The sequence below is a fragment of the Acipenser ruthenus genome, chromosome 6 (genome assembly GCF_902713425.1).
Source record: "Acipenser ruthenus chromosome 6, fAciRut3.2 maternal haplotype, whole genome shotgun sequence".
Classification (NCBI taxonomy): Eukaryota; Metazoa; Chordata; class Actinopteri; order Acipenseriformes; family Acipenseridae; genus Acipenser; species Acipenser ruthenus.
This window is the reverse complement of record NC_081194.1, coordinates 30,217,124-30,232,584: the sequence shown is the minus strand read 5'-3', so window position 1 is coordinate 30,232,584 and position 15,461 is coordinate 30,217,124. Positions and strand designations below refer to the sequence as shown.

Here is a 15,461-nt window from a genome sequence, read left to right as displayed (position 1 = left end):
TCTTTGTATGCCTCACCAGACTTTCTCAAAACATAACGCGTTTTTGTTTCATCACTCCACAAAACCTTTGACCAGAACTCATATCCATCATTCAAATGCTGTTTTGCAAACTTTAAGCGATTGTGCTTGTGATGTTTTCCTAAGAGTAGCTTTTTCTTTGGCCTGCGACCATTGAGACCTTCACCATGCAATACATGACCTATGGTTGAAATGGAAACCCCAGTCCCACTTGCAGCTAATTCACTTTGAATATCTTTGGCAGTCAATCTTGGATTGTTATTAACCTTCCTCACAATTCTTCTATTTGTTCTTGGTGAAAGAACCTTCTTTCTTCCAGACCGAGGGAGCATTGTGACAGTACCATGAGTCTTGTACTTCTTGATAATAGAAACAATAGTTGAAATTGGGATACTCAAATGCTTGAAAATCTTCTTGTATCCTTCTCCAGCTTCTCTGCCTAAGGTCTTCAGATAGCTCTTTACTTTATTGTCTTATTGGTAATGACAGCAATCATCCTATGTCTAACCCTTTTATACTCTCTAAGAATGTTCACCTACAATCCAGCATTTTACAGATTTTTCTAGAATTAGCTTCTGTATTATCATATTGAAATTTCTAGTACCATGTAGACAATACTATCAGCATCAAAGGGTATTCATGTTTTTTAATTAGCATTTTTTGAGTTTTGCAAAAAACATTGCTGAAATAAATAATTGTAGACCTCTATTTCTTGTAACTTTTTTTTCTCATCCACAAAAGCAAAACTTTTGCTACAAAAGATTTTTCCTAAAATTCTTTTTTTGAGAAATTTCTAGAAATTGTACATTTCCATTGGGGTATGTAAACTTTTGACTAAAACTTTGTGTGTGTGTGTGTGTGTGTTTTTGAGAGAGAGAGAGAGATTTTTTTAACACTAATGAACCAAGACGTGTATTTCAGTGCGCTGTTTCTACAACTACAGTATACATCGTTTTTCTACATCCATACACTTGAAAATGTGTCTCTTCGCTTAATATCAACGTTCGGTTAATAAGAACCTTTTGCTGGGAACCGAGAGGTTGCTAGTAAGTGGCTCTTGTAATGCTGTATATATAAACAAGAAGCTTTTGAGTTTAAGGGGAATGAAAGCAATGAATAGAGAACAATGGGTAATCAGGGAAATATGCAAATGTCAGCATTACAAGAGCCAATCAAATCATGTGAAGGTCGCCTAACGGCTTCTACATTCACAGCGTTTTAAAAGTCAAAGTACAGTATCTGCAGACATGTTTGGGGCTCATCTGTGCAGCGCAACTGTACTTTGACTTCTGAAAAGCTCAGGAGAGTAAGTAAAAACAAGTAGCTTTCGAGTTACGGGGAATGAAAGCAATGAGAACAATGGGTAATCAGGAAATTTATATATATATATATAGATAGATAGATAGATAGATGTAGTGCTCACCCTTTATAAAGCTAGAGAGGGAAGCCATAGTTACAAGACCATGCTATTTGTGTTCCACCTTATAACGAGTATAAAAGGGCTGCCGGTCCTCAATCGGGTGTAGCAGGTTCCTGGAGCGGGATGCCTCGTTCAGTAAGGCTAGCGCTTGCCCTGTGTGGCACCTTTTATTTGTAGTTTTTGTACTGTATTTTATTTTGCCTTTTGTACAGTCTTCTGTATGTGTCCTCTGTGTGTTACCATCGTTGGTAGCGTCACATGACCCGCTTGTTTACTTTCTGTTTTGTGTTTAATAAATCCTGCGCACCTGTGCCGGCGTTTCAACTCCATCTCCCATGTTTCTCTGTCTTGCAGTGCGGTTACCATTGAGTACCTTGTCACAATACCATTTAAATGTTGGCCAATGTGAAGGAATCTTCATAAAAGTACTATATATTGATGTTCAATTCAAATTTGCTATTTTGTCATTATTCTGATACAGAAAAATGCCAAATCATATTGTAGTGAACACCCTGATATAACGAACATTTCTCTAGGTCTCATGAGGGTTTGTTATAATGAAGTTTGTGTCTCTCTCTCTCTCTCTCTCTCTCTCTCTCTCTCTCTCTCTCTCTCTCTCTCTCTCTCTCTCTCTCTCTCTCTCTCTCTCTCTCTCTCTCTCTCTCTCTCTCTCTCTCTCTCTCTCTCTCTCTCTCTCTCTCTCTCTCTCTCTCTCTCTCTCTCTCATCTCAAGTATACTGGGTTTTAGGAAGACTTAAATATTCTTATTGATTTAAAAGAAAGCTGATTTTCTTTTAACATCATTTAAAGCAATTTGCCCTGCAAATTCTCCTAAATCATTTCTGTTTCATAATCTCCCACACCTTAATTTCCAGTGTAAACAGAAATGTAATAATTGAAATTCTTTTCCTCTGGGGTTTATACCACAAATTGTTCTTATTTTCCTGATGATAATGCTCTCTAACATACAGACTTGCTCCAGGGAGAGAACCGTATTCTTTAAAATCTCTCCATATGTACCAGTTGAGTATGATAATGAAAACCAGACTGTTTTAATTGTTTAATTTCTTAAGTATATGTAACTGGAGGTATTTTGCAGTGATGCAAGTGGTGTTGTAAAAGTCTGCCTGCTTTATGCTAGCATCTAAAGCAGAAGCAATCTAATAAACTGCCTTCCTTCCTTCTCCATGGTGTTCAAATGATGATAAGACGCTTCCTCACACCTATGGAGTAAACATAGTTGTATCTCTCGGCCCTTCAGGCTGCCTGTGGGCTTATTTGAGGATTGTGTATTCCCACTTTGTCACAACAAATGTATTTTACCCTTGCTGGGCTGTTCTCAAGAAGAAACGAATTACGGGTCGAGAAGCATTAAAAGCAGAGATGACCTAATATGAATCTGTCTAGTGAGGGATCACACACTGGGCATGTTGTGAGCAAGGATTGCTGCTTATGGGGGTTACAGCAATCATAATTATTTAGGCCTAGCTGGTTTCCTAAATGGTGACACAAAAGGATATGCAGTACTTTGCACTTAAATTTATTGTTATGACTTTAACTGCTGCTGCTGTGTTTTGTCCTTTTAGCATTGAAGTGTGTAAAGCTTATTATACAAAGCGTATTATGCATGAATTGTGTACATCTTAATACAGTTCCTTACTGTGTGTGGCAATGGCACTAGCAAAAGCAATACTCTTTTTTTCTGGTTGTATCTGTATTTTGCTGTTTTTGCATTGAAAAAAACATAACCTGATACCCTGCTGAATACTAGGTTGTGCTACTTTATATTTTAGGAAGCTGCTTATTGCTCATTGTATTGTTTTCTGTTGACTATTAACTAAGCACTAGAATGAGGGGAGTTTTGTAGGGTAGTCAGCGGTAGAATTCCTGGCTTCCCAATCTTTGTTAACCACACCAGCTTGAAACTCAGCTGAGCCAGTTGTTGATCGCGGTTAGATTATCACAGACCACTGTTTAGTGTAAGGTGACCGCAGCATATGTAGGAACCAAAGCCAGCTCTTAAAGTGGCTTCATATCTCACAGTCCCTAGCCCTGCTGGCTGAGCATTAAAAAATCCCCTCCAGTCATGCTGTGAAGTTCCCTCTTCAGCTGTCAGTTCATTCCTTCCTTTGATGTGATATGACTTAATTCACCATCTACAACTTCACCACTTTGCACTTTTTTGCTTTGCGAACAAGATCCATTGGTCAGGTGGTGGCTATTTATACTTCATAACGTTTGTCCCTGGTAAACCCTCGAACTGGGTTTCTATAGCCACTGTTTATTTATCATTAAATAAGGATAATTTTAGTCCTGGACTGTGGGACACTGCTGTTTTTAAATCTGCGGGAGTATGTAGGAAAATCACATGAGCTATGTTTAAATAGATGTGACAGAAAGTTATTACTTTTGCCAGCCCTGACTTTGGCACTTAATCTAGCCATACTGTATGTTTTCAAGTGTTGGACTTTGTTCTTTAGTTTCATTCCATGAAGTTCTTAAATTGTTACCCATACATGTACCAGGCTTCTGTTTAGTGCCAAAATATTCTTTGCTGCAAAATCAGGACTGCAAGAATGTGACCAATACTGCTCTAATAAGGATAAGATGTTTTGCAATACGACATATTGTATAATGAGGTAATAATGATTTCCTAAACTTTGAGCAGTAACTACCTTACAAAAATTACACTGTCCAGGATAATCAAAGTATCAAAAAAAAAGATTGGGTTTTAAAAAATCAAAACAATTAATAATCTTGAATTTTCATTAAGATATAACAATAACAATCAATAATAGATGAAAAAGAAGCATGTCTTGGAAAAAAAAAGAGGGGGGGGAAGAGGAGGAAGGGAGAGTCACACTCAATGGCAGGAGATTGTAAGATTATGGGATTGGAGTCAGGATATGTTGGTCAACATACAGCAGAAAAGGTTGCCATGCCTTAAATAATTTTTCCCTGGATCACCTCAGAGTCATTAGATTTTTTCCAATTTCTGGAAATATAGAAGATCCCTAATGCAGTGTACGTGAGAGGGTGGAGCAGCTTGTTTCCAGAACATCAAAATCCAGTGTCTTGCCAACAAGGGGACAATGGCCAGGGTGTCGGATTGTAACTTTAAGAAAATATCACTGGGCACAATACCAAAGAGAGCTGTAAGAGGGGAAGATCGAATGGAACTGTAAAAACTTTAGAGAGTGTCTCAAAAACAGATGACTAGAACAGCCAGCTGGGACAGGTCCAGTACATAGGCATAAGTGAGGCAGGTTCTTATTTGCACCTATGACAGGTGGGGTCCATATCTGGATAGATTTTAGCATCTGACTTTTGACAGATGTAGATGGTGTACAATTTTGAATTGCATTAGCCCATGTCGGGCACAAATTGATGGAGTGTATTCCACTGAGAATAGATTTCCACACTTCACCTGGAAACTCAAGACCTACAGTATATCCTGCTCCCATGCAGTTTTTATTGATAATAGGGACAGGTAATGCAAAGACAGAATAATGGCGTACATTTTTTATATGATACCACTACAACCAGGATTGAAATTAAGCAAATTATCAATATGGGATTCAGGAGAGAGCTGGGGAAAAGTGGTGGTCTTATTTTGTGCAAAGTCACGCATTTGAAGGTAAAGAAACAAATGAGTGCTTGAAAAGGACGATTTTAAGCTAATGTAGAAGACGGTGTATGGTTTAAAATCACTTGAAGACCAAATAGTGATGGTGGAGAAGAGGTATAACCAGTTGTCAGAGTGTATTGAGGTATGGTTGGGTCAATTGTGAGCTGTTTTACTCTATTGATCACAGATTATTTTAAACTGTATGTGTGTGTGTGTTGTATGGATGATACAGTTACAGTAATATCTGTTTGGTATCCACAGGTGATAAACATGTATGTAAACAACATTTAGGAAACTAGTTTGCTACTTGGTAGGTAGAGGAAACCAACTGTATAAGACATTACTCCGCTATGGTAAGTTTCATGTGATGTGTGCTCTGTAGACACTGGGATGACAAATATTCCAGTAACCACTTGGGAATGGCAGGCAGTGGTCATCAGACATTGTTTCATTGTATTACCACCCGGGCTAAGATTACCTTCTCTTACAAACTTCCTGTTGGGAAGCTGATGCCTAATCTTTATGGATCACTTTTCACTTCAGGTCTTCAGATGATACAAAATAATTTATGACCGAATGAAACACTCCAGATATGTGCTATTATTTTCTCTGGTGTAATACTGTGTAAAGGGGATACATTTTTTTTTTTTTATTAAACTGTAATATCATGATTCGGAATATTAGCCAATGTGTTTTTTAATCCAAACTCCACAAGTAAAATGTGGAATGTTTTTTTTATACATACTTTTTCAAATACAGTTCTTGGCACCAGTTACTTCCTGTGCTTTATTCCAATTTCACTCCAGTCATCCCACTAAAAGTGGCACCCATGATTAGGTTGCTCATGCAAAAAAAGCCTTCACTATCACTACAAGTCCTTTGGAGGAGTGTTTGTTATTCTACACAATTTTTGCTTTTAAAACTTTATTTTATTTTGATTTAAAAACATTCACTGACATGACTTACAGAATCTATTATTGAGTGCAAGTGAGTTTTTGAGTTGACTTTCTGCTCTAAATTCTCCCAGACATAATAATTAAACAGGTTTTGGATACTTTGGTGAATTCAAGGTTGGATGATTAGCCAGTCTTGGGTAAATTTAGACAGATGAGAAAGGGAGTAGGTATGATAAAGTGGACTTGACCTACTCTGTAGTAGTATTAGGTGAGCGTATAGGGACAGGTGGTCTATTTGGTTCACAGATCACCTTAAGGTCATATGTATAGGAATACTGAACAAACAGACAAAATATTTGTGTTGGTCAGGATAAGTGTTTGAAATTTGTAGTAATCATTCTGTCTCAGCCAGTTAGCTACAGTTCTGTAACTATTCTGCTCTGTGGTATAAAATAATGGATGTTGTGTACTTTCATTAAAACTTTTCACACACTATAACTTTTTGGTACCTTTATCTCAAAGAATTCGATTGATGTCCCCTTGATCGTAAAAACAAAACAAAAAAAAAAAACAGAAACAAATACATTTCTACAGATATATAGAATCCTGATCTATCCTGATCTATATGTTTACTTTCAAAGATCTGGCCCTCCTGGTGGGCTGTCTAATAACTAGAAAACCTAGCTCATATAGCCTTTAAAAGGAAAAAACTGAATTTCTATTTAAATGCAGATTTTTGCATAGTGAACACAGGTCTTTTCTTTAAAAACTTGAAGCTAAATATAACTTGAAGATAAATATAAATTTCTAGCAGACAAACTTCATCTAATGCCTTTGTTCACGTCAATATATTACCTAATTTTAACTAATGGATGATTTACCTACAGCATCACAAGATCCACTCGTCATGAAAAGAAACGTAGTACATGCAATACACTGTCTCTTTCTCAATAACACATCACATCACACATCAATTAAATAGTTTTACTTCAAAAAGTGTTTGAGTGTATAAAGTTATGGAACAGACCTTTTTAAATTGGATTATTGATTAAGTATTCTGTTGCTGTATTTTGTTGTGTGCAGGAAAGATGAAATGTAACAAGTACTTTCTTATAAGATTACTCTGTCTGAACTAATAGTTGTCTTCAGATCATCATGGAAGTAAACATGTCACCACTGGGTCAGTAAATGCATATTGCAAAGAAGAGATTTGATCTCTGCTATTGTAAATGTTGTAATTTTGGAATTCAAACCATTTTGTTTTATTGATGGAGCTGAGATGATTCCACCTTTTTAAGGTCTTTTAAAATGAACGAAAATAAGTTTTTATTATGAACTTCATTTGAGATTTATGATGCTTGCTTTGTAAAACGAGAATCAAAGCATGTGTTAAGCAAAGACATGCCACGCATATCTGGGAGGCTCTACCTTCTGATGTATTGCAGAATTATATCTCACCAATCCAAACCTTTTGATGTTGTGTGTGCTAACTGCATGGATTTACTGCTTGAGTTTGAATTTATTTTTAATTAAAATGTATTGCTCATTCTCAATGTATTGATTTACACATTGCTGTGTCAATATTAACTCCAGCAATTTTTCCAATAACTTGTAAAGATCTGCCAGCGAGGCATAAATTCATTGGATTGGTTTGAATTTACTCTGTGTGACTTTTCCCCTTGTTCACTTATTATACCGCTTATATTATCAGTCTCTGTTTATATTTAAATTGCTTGCACACATGTTGGCAAACATTTTACTTTGCCACAGAAGCTTAGCTGGCTTTATAATAAAATATATTTTATAAATAAAAACATAAACCGGATTGTATGAGGCCTACATTGGGATTTTTTGAAAACAATCCCAACTCCCTTTTTTCTAACTGTCTTACCTCTGGAAAACCATGAACCTGTTTAGGGAAAGTCAGGCTATACAATCCAGAGGGGGATATGGGGCTGTTCTTAATCACATGAATTGAAATTACAGAGAGCTAGGTGAGAATGAGATCAGCAGTCCTAGAAATTCTAAAATGTATACTTGTACAGTACTGTGCAAAAGTTTTAGGCAGGTGTGAAAAAATGCTGTAAAGTAAGAATGCTTTCAAAAATAGACATGTTAATAGATTATATTTATCAATTAACTAAATGCAAAGTGAGTGACAGAAGAAAAATCTAAATCAAATCCATATTTGGTGTGACCACCCTCTGCCTTCAAAACAGCATCAATTCTTCTAGGTACACTTGCACAAAGTCAGAGATTTTGTAGGCATATAGTCAGGTGTATGATTAAACAATTATACCAAACAGGTGCTAATGATCATCAATTCAATATGTAGGTTGAATCACAATCATTAACTGAAACAGAAACAGCTGTGTAGGAGGAATAAAACTGGGTTAGGAACAGCCAAACTCAGCTAACAAGGTGAGGTTGCTGAAGACAGTTTACTGTCAAAAGTCATACACCATGGCAAGTCTGAGCACAGCAACAAGACACAAGGTATTTATACTGCATCAGCAAGGTCTCTCCCAGGCAGAAATTTCAAGGCAGACAGGGGTTTCCAGATGTGCTGTCCAAGCTCTTTTGAAGAAGCACAAAGAAACGGGCAACGTTGAGGACCGTAGACGCAGTGGTTGGCCAAGGAAACTTACTGCAGCAGATGAAAGACACATCATGCTTACTTCCCTTCGCAATCGGAAGACATCCAGCAGTGCCATCAGCTCAGAATTGGCAGAAAACAGTGGGACCCTGGTACACCCATCTACTGTCCGGAGAAGTCTGGTCAGAAGTGGCCTTCATGGAAGACTTGCGGCCAAAAAGCCATACCTCCGACGTGGAAACAAGGCCAAGCGACTCAACTATGCACGAAAACACAGGAACTGGGGTGCAGAAAAATGGCAGCAGGTGCTCTGGACTGATGAATCAAAATGTGAAATATTTGGCTGTAGCAGAAGGCAGTTTGTTCGCCGAAGGGCAGGAGAGCGGTACACGAATGAGTGTCTGCAGGCAACAGTGAAGCATGGTGGAGGTTCCTTGCAAGTTTGGGGCTGCATTTCTGCAAATGGAGTTGGGGATTTGGTCAGAATTAATGGTCTCCTCAATGCTGAGAAGTACAGGCAGATACTTATCCATCATGCAATACCATTAGGGAGGCATCTGATTGGCCCCAAATTTATTCTGCAGCATGACAACGACCCCAAACATACAGCGAAAGTCATTAAGAACTATCTTCAGCGTAAAGAAGAACAAGGAGTCCTGGAAGTGATGGTATGGCCCCCACAGAGCCCTGATCTCAACATCATCGAGTCTGTCTGGGATTACATGAAGAGAGAGAAGCAACTGAGGCTGCCTAAATCCACAGAAGAACTGTGGTTAGTTCTCCAAGATGTTTGGGCCAACCTACCTGCCGAGTTCCTTCAAAAACTGTGTGCAAGTGTACCTTAGAAGAATTGATGCTGTTTTGAAGGCAAAGGGTGGTCACACCAAATATTGATTTGATGTAGATTTTTCTTCTGTTCACTCACTTTGCATTTTGTTAATTGATAAATATAATCTATTAACATGTCTATTTTTGAAAGCATTCTTACTTTACAGCATTTTTTCACACCTGCCTAAAACTTTTGCACAGTACTGTATATTTAAAAATTAAAATGTAAACTTGCCTGGGGCATTGCAAAAGAAAAAAATCATTATGTTAAAACAATCTGGGACCCTTTAACTCGAGTAAGTGTATCTGCCACTCTGGGCAGAAAATAGGTAAACTGTAGTACAGATACAGAGTCATTGAATTTACCAGCATATATTAAATCATTGCTGGATCCTGATCTGCACAGAGTGGTTTGGAACAAACTGGTAGAATGTATTCCATAAAGAATTCAACATGTCGGTGGAAAGGCACCTAAATAGAATCTATAGTTTTTACCTGCTGCCTTTTTTATTCAATCATATTCAGCAGGTTCAAACTACCACATCCATTATACCATCTGATGGATTGGCAATGTTGTAGTCATTTTTGTCACCATGGCTAAATGTATATATACTGTATGCAGCGCTCTAGATAAGGTTTTGGGTCATTAATTTATTAGGACACTATGTGAGTACAATATATTGTGGGTGAGTATAATGCAACATTATCTTGAAATCATGAGTACTGATCACCTTGCTATAGCAATGTAAAGCATCCTGACTCTCTCCAAACACAGAATTAGTGTATTTATTATACAGATTTACCTTCCAAACATTTGGTTGACAAATAGGTAAATTGGTAGTTTAGGAGGTGGTGTTGAGAAAGAATCCAATCGCTTATTCACCAGTCACAAACATCCATTGCATGCTGCTGCGTGCAGCATATTCACAATTGACCACTGAGGTGCCAGGAACCAAGAAGTACAAGAAGCTTAATAACATGCAAACTCGATCTGTGCAGCAAAATTGCTATGCGTATTCTTTACACATTAAATTTAAATCTCATGCATAATTCATATTTTTTCAATGCGTAAAATATCCAGTACGCAGCTTATCTGGAGCACTGACTGTATGTATGTACCTACTACAAGAGCACATCCCAGTTCTGTTTTCTAAATGTGTCTAAAGTATTGTAGATAATTAAGGGTTTTATGAGCTTGTGCGTGATCAATTAATCTAATATCTTTTATATTCTGTAGTAGAAATGGTATACCCAAAACCATTGGGTTTTAAAGTACCAGGATATGACACAAAAGTATAAGGGTATTTACATAATAGTTTAACAGTTTTACTAAATGCATTAAACACATTTAAGATGTTGTTGAAGTTTATTTGAATTACATTTCTGGAAATGTGGCTGTTCAGTTAACATAAATGTTAATCAATTAACTGCTTTTGCGATTATTCAAATCATCAAATCAGTTAAAACCTCTTTTTTTTTTAACCAAGTACAAACAGATGAGGAAAAATAGTTATCCTAAACTTGCATGCAATTTCTTTCATTGCTAGAAGTGACATTCCTAAATGTATGTCTCCATTCAATACATTTTCTAGAACTCTCAATCATTGCCCATTTTGAATATGATGAGAAATACAAGATCAGCTAACTCTTTTTCACATAGCCATAGCTTGCAAAGCACATAGCTGGTAGGCAGGTTGCAGCTTGGAACTTGTATGTTTTTTGTAAATATCCAAGTTTACTAATTTGTATGTCTTGAGTTCATCGATATAGCCTGAAGGGACAAGCGATGTGGATTTTAGCTACATAAATAATAGGGAATGATTTCAAGGTAGCTAGCTAACAAAGGTATATTTAGCTTTCAGTTGACATCAACTAGGTGCAAGAGTCAATGTTGTTGTTGTTGTTGTTTGTTTGTTTTTTTTAGATATAAATGATATGCGGTTTCTCAAACTCAGTCCTGGGGACCCCCTGTGGCTGCTGGTTTTTATTCCAACTGAGCTCTCAATTACTTAACTAGACCCTTAATTGAACTAATAATTTGTTTAATTATACATTTACTTATAAAATGTTATAGCTAACCTGTTATAGCTAACCTGAAATATGCAACTGTTCAAGAGCTGAAAACAAGTAAAAAGGTCTAATTAAGCAAATTATCAGTTCAATTAAGGGTATAGTAAAGTGATTGAGAGCTTGGTTGGAATGAAAACCAGCAGCCACAGGGAGTCCCCAGGACCGAGTTTGAGAAGCCCTGGTCTAAAGCAATGCTGTACAACTCTTAACCCTTTTACAATAACTTTCTTTCAGCAGCGTTCCACAGCAAGTGTTGCGCTCAGTCTTCTGCTTAATCCCCACCCCCCTCACATTGTCAATACCCATCTAATTCTACTTTAACAACAGTAATTGGCTGATAGAGTAGAAGCTATAGATTTGCTTTCCTGATGACTCCTTGACTTTTTTTTTTTTTTCCTCTGGTAATACTAATAGAATTCCAAATCCTCGCTGGTGTGATCATGTCATGAGTAGGTCAACAGTCGTGTCAAGGTCCTATTGGAAACTTCACAGCTAACATCTTAATTTAGACTTAGCTATCTTTTTCTCATGTATGAGCATTTGTAAGCAACTATTTCAAGTCGCACACTCATTCCATTATAACAGAATTCATTTTATTCTGCAAGATTCAATTCTGCATCTGAATTATTTTACTTGCTGTCATTTTGACTCAGGTTTGCATTGAACGATTACAGATTAGATTTTTCAGTTGTGCCTTCTGGGAGGGAAAACTATATTCTGGGTCATTTATTTACATCAATTAATGGACATATAACATACTGTTAGTTAACTAAAAAAATATGATTAGTAGGCATTAGTGCTTTGGGTTTTCTAAACCCCACAGCCAATCACTGTGTCATTCACCAAACTGCTATTTCTAATTTTTCAACTTTCCTTCCTGTCGGTGGGCAGCTGGCTGAAACTGTACCAGAATAAAAGCTTTGAAAGATTTATTGTGGGGATACTTTATTCCCCCGTCCCCCCTGTCCCCTTCGCTATATCAATTATCAATTGCTATCAATTAATTGCGGTTAACTTCTGCGATTTTAAGGCGTTCATTTCTTTGGAGATTCATTTTTTTAACGCGTGTTAATCGCACTCCTCTGTCTTAACCCTCTTAGCACACCATAATTCATTCCCTGCTGCACCTATTTATAATCTACTTGTGCATGCAATGCAATGAGTGCAATTGGCGTTAGCATAGAAAGTTAGTCATTTAGCTGCATTATGGAGCAAAGTACTAAACGTGAAGAACTTGTGAATGGGAAGTTTATTTAAAATCGAATTGCTTGCACGTGAACTAGGTGTGAAAGTGCCCTAAAACTTAATCTAGGGTATAAAGCTAATTTGATTAATCCTTGCATTATCCTTGATTCATGGGACCAAATATTTTCAGTGTATTCACTTATTTGTCCATTCCAACCCCGGACCTTGTTCCAAGATTTATTTAATTGAACCTACTGTGGCTAGTTAACGGGACTGCTCACATTGTAAGGTACTTGCTGGAACACATGAGTACCCTTATAAACGTTTACTAGTGTTGTAAATCGATCCCTGACTCTGACATCGATTATCGTGCAAATTCTACTTTCAAGTTAAAATGCTTAAAAAAATAATTAAAAAAAATCTGTCACAGTAACAGTTTAAAGGAACAAGAAGTCCTTTTTTTTATAGAGCATACCCTTTCCTGCAACAGAAACCGTCTATTTTGTGTACTTTCACCTTTCACTTAAATCCATTTAAGTTATGTGTATCGGTCCGGGTTCCAGATGGATAAAAGCTTGTTTCAATTTCAAAAAGAAAACTGGACAGGATTTATTGATTGACACTTAACAGCAGCTAATAACCACTGTGGGCTCTTCTCACTGATTTGGTAGATATGGGTATCTGGGGCGGGTTTAGTATCCTAGGAGATTTCAACTGATATTGTTAAGTGAGTGGATATTTTGCGAATGTCCAAAATGAATAATAAAAACAAAAAAAAACTACAGTAGTTATTGCAGCGGATTGTGTACAATAATTTTGCATTCTACTGGTGGCAAACAATGTTGTACAGCCTGCAATGTTTCATTGGATGACATACATCGAGCTACGATCCAGCGGCATTTAGACAGACGGCAATCAAAAACGAAAAGGTTTAAAAAAACAAAAACAAAAAAAACACTTTTTTTCTGAAACAGTGGCATATGACAACGTAGTAATGTTAAATAGTATTAGTTTCGCTCAAGACAGACAGTTGGGACTGATTTAAAACAAAATATGTATAAAATACATTAACAAAGCAGGTTACGCTTGATCTCTGCATCATCATCCTATATTTGTTCACAGGCGTATATTATCAGTAACTTTTAGAAGCAACAACACAGATTACGTTCTGTAAATTATATACACGTTTTTAATTTTATGGAATATTCGATTTCATTAAAATATTATCGATTTGTTATCGTGTGGTCCCAATCGATAAATAATTTGATTTATTATCGCTATCGTTACAAGCCTAATGTTTACCATAGTAAAAATCATAGCAAAGTGTAATAAAGCATAGGTAAGCAGTGTAAAGAATAGCAAGGTAGGTGGCAAACCAGGATAAACTATGGTAAATGCATAGTATAACCTTGGGAAAAGCAAAAAATACTATGGTAAACTTTTAAAAGGACACCTTAAAGATCAGTAAATTAAGTCAATAAATCTAAGCAACCCTGTGTCACATAAGATACATTGAAACCTGGGTGAGGCAGTGGTTATTTAACTGAACTTTATATTGTAAATATTTTAAACTATAAAAAGTGTATGGTTATGTGTTTCTGTTGTTGTTGTTGCCTCTAGGGTAACACCATTTTACAAGTGAAAGATGCAAAAATAATACATAATAATAAGCTACATAGTTGACAAGGTCTTGTTTAAAACGTCTGAAGGTTTAGTTATTGAAACACCTAGCCGATAGCCTCTGAGCAAACAGAGCTGAGACTATGGCCTGTGTGCCAGACAGAGTATTAAGAGTATTATTATTATTATTATTATTATTATTATTATTTATTTCTTAGCAGACACCCTTATCCAGGGCGACTTACAGTCGTAAACAAAAATACATTTCAAGAATCACAGTGCAAGTATTAATACAATTAAGAGCAAGATAAAATACAATGACTTTGGTTCTAGCAAGTACAAGTATATGACAAAATACGATTCAGTAACGGAGCAGATAAGTGTCAGTGATAGTTACATCAGGATATAATTAAATACAAAATACTACAGTTTAAATAACACTTGTGACAGATTACAGTACTCTAAAGTACAGGATTAAATGCAGTAAAATAAGAAGCTGATAAGAGCAAGTAAAGCGCATTAAGGAAGACTGATAGTGTCCAGAGGGAAAAGAGGAGTTCTGCAGGTGCTGTCTGAAGAGGTGAGTCTTGAGGAGGCGCCGGAAGGTGGCCAGGGACTGGGCAGTCCTGACATCTGTAGGAAGGTCATTCCACCACTGCGGGGCGAGGGTGGAGAAGGAGCGGGCTCTGGTGGCAGGGGAGCGTAGAGGAGGTACAGCCAGTCTTCTAGTGCAGGAGGAGAAGAGAGGTTGTGGGGTTGTAGGGAGAGATGAGGGTCTGGAGGTAGCTGGGTGCAGTCTGGTCAAGGCATCTGTAGGCAAGTACAAGAGTCTTGAACTGGATGCGAGCGGTGATCGGGAGCCAATGGAGTGAGCGGAGCAGTGGAGTTGCGTGTGAGAAGCGAGGCAGAGAGAACACCAGGCGAGCAGCGGAGTTATGGATGAGCTGGAGCGGACAGGTGGCGGACACAGGGAGGCCAGCCAGGAGGGAGTTGCAGTAGTCTAGGCGGGAGAGTACCAGGGCCTGGACCAGGAGCTGGGTGTTGTAGTTGGTGAGGAAGGGTCGGATTCTTCGTATGTTGCTCAGGAAGAATCGGCAAGTGCGTGTCAGAGTGGAGATGTGCGGGAATAAGTGAGGCAGGGGTCCAGGGTGACTCCGAGGTTCTTAGCTGAGGAGGAGGGAGAGAGTGTGGTAGATTCCA

The 15,461-nt window shown here is 37.5% G+C and overlaps 1 protein-coding gene across 1 annotated transcript in view; it reads left to right on the top strand.

Moving 5' to 3' along the window:
• The window catches only part of LOC117411432 (G patch domain-containing protein 2-like), a 50,275-nt gene extending 36,009 nt beyond the window's left edge, over positions 1–14,266 (top strand). The window contains exon 5 of the mRNA XM_059025949.1: positions 14,262–14,266. Coding sequence (XP_058881932.1) covers positions 14,262–14,266 — 5 coding nt within the window. The remainder of the gene's footprint in view (positions 1–14,261) is intronic.
• Positions 14,267–15,461: the final 1,195 nt, after the last annotated feature.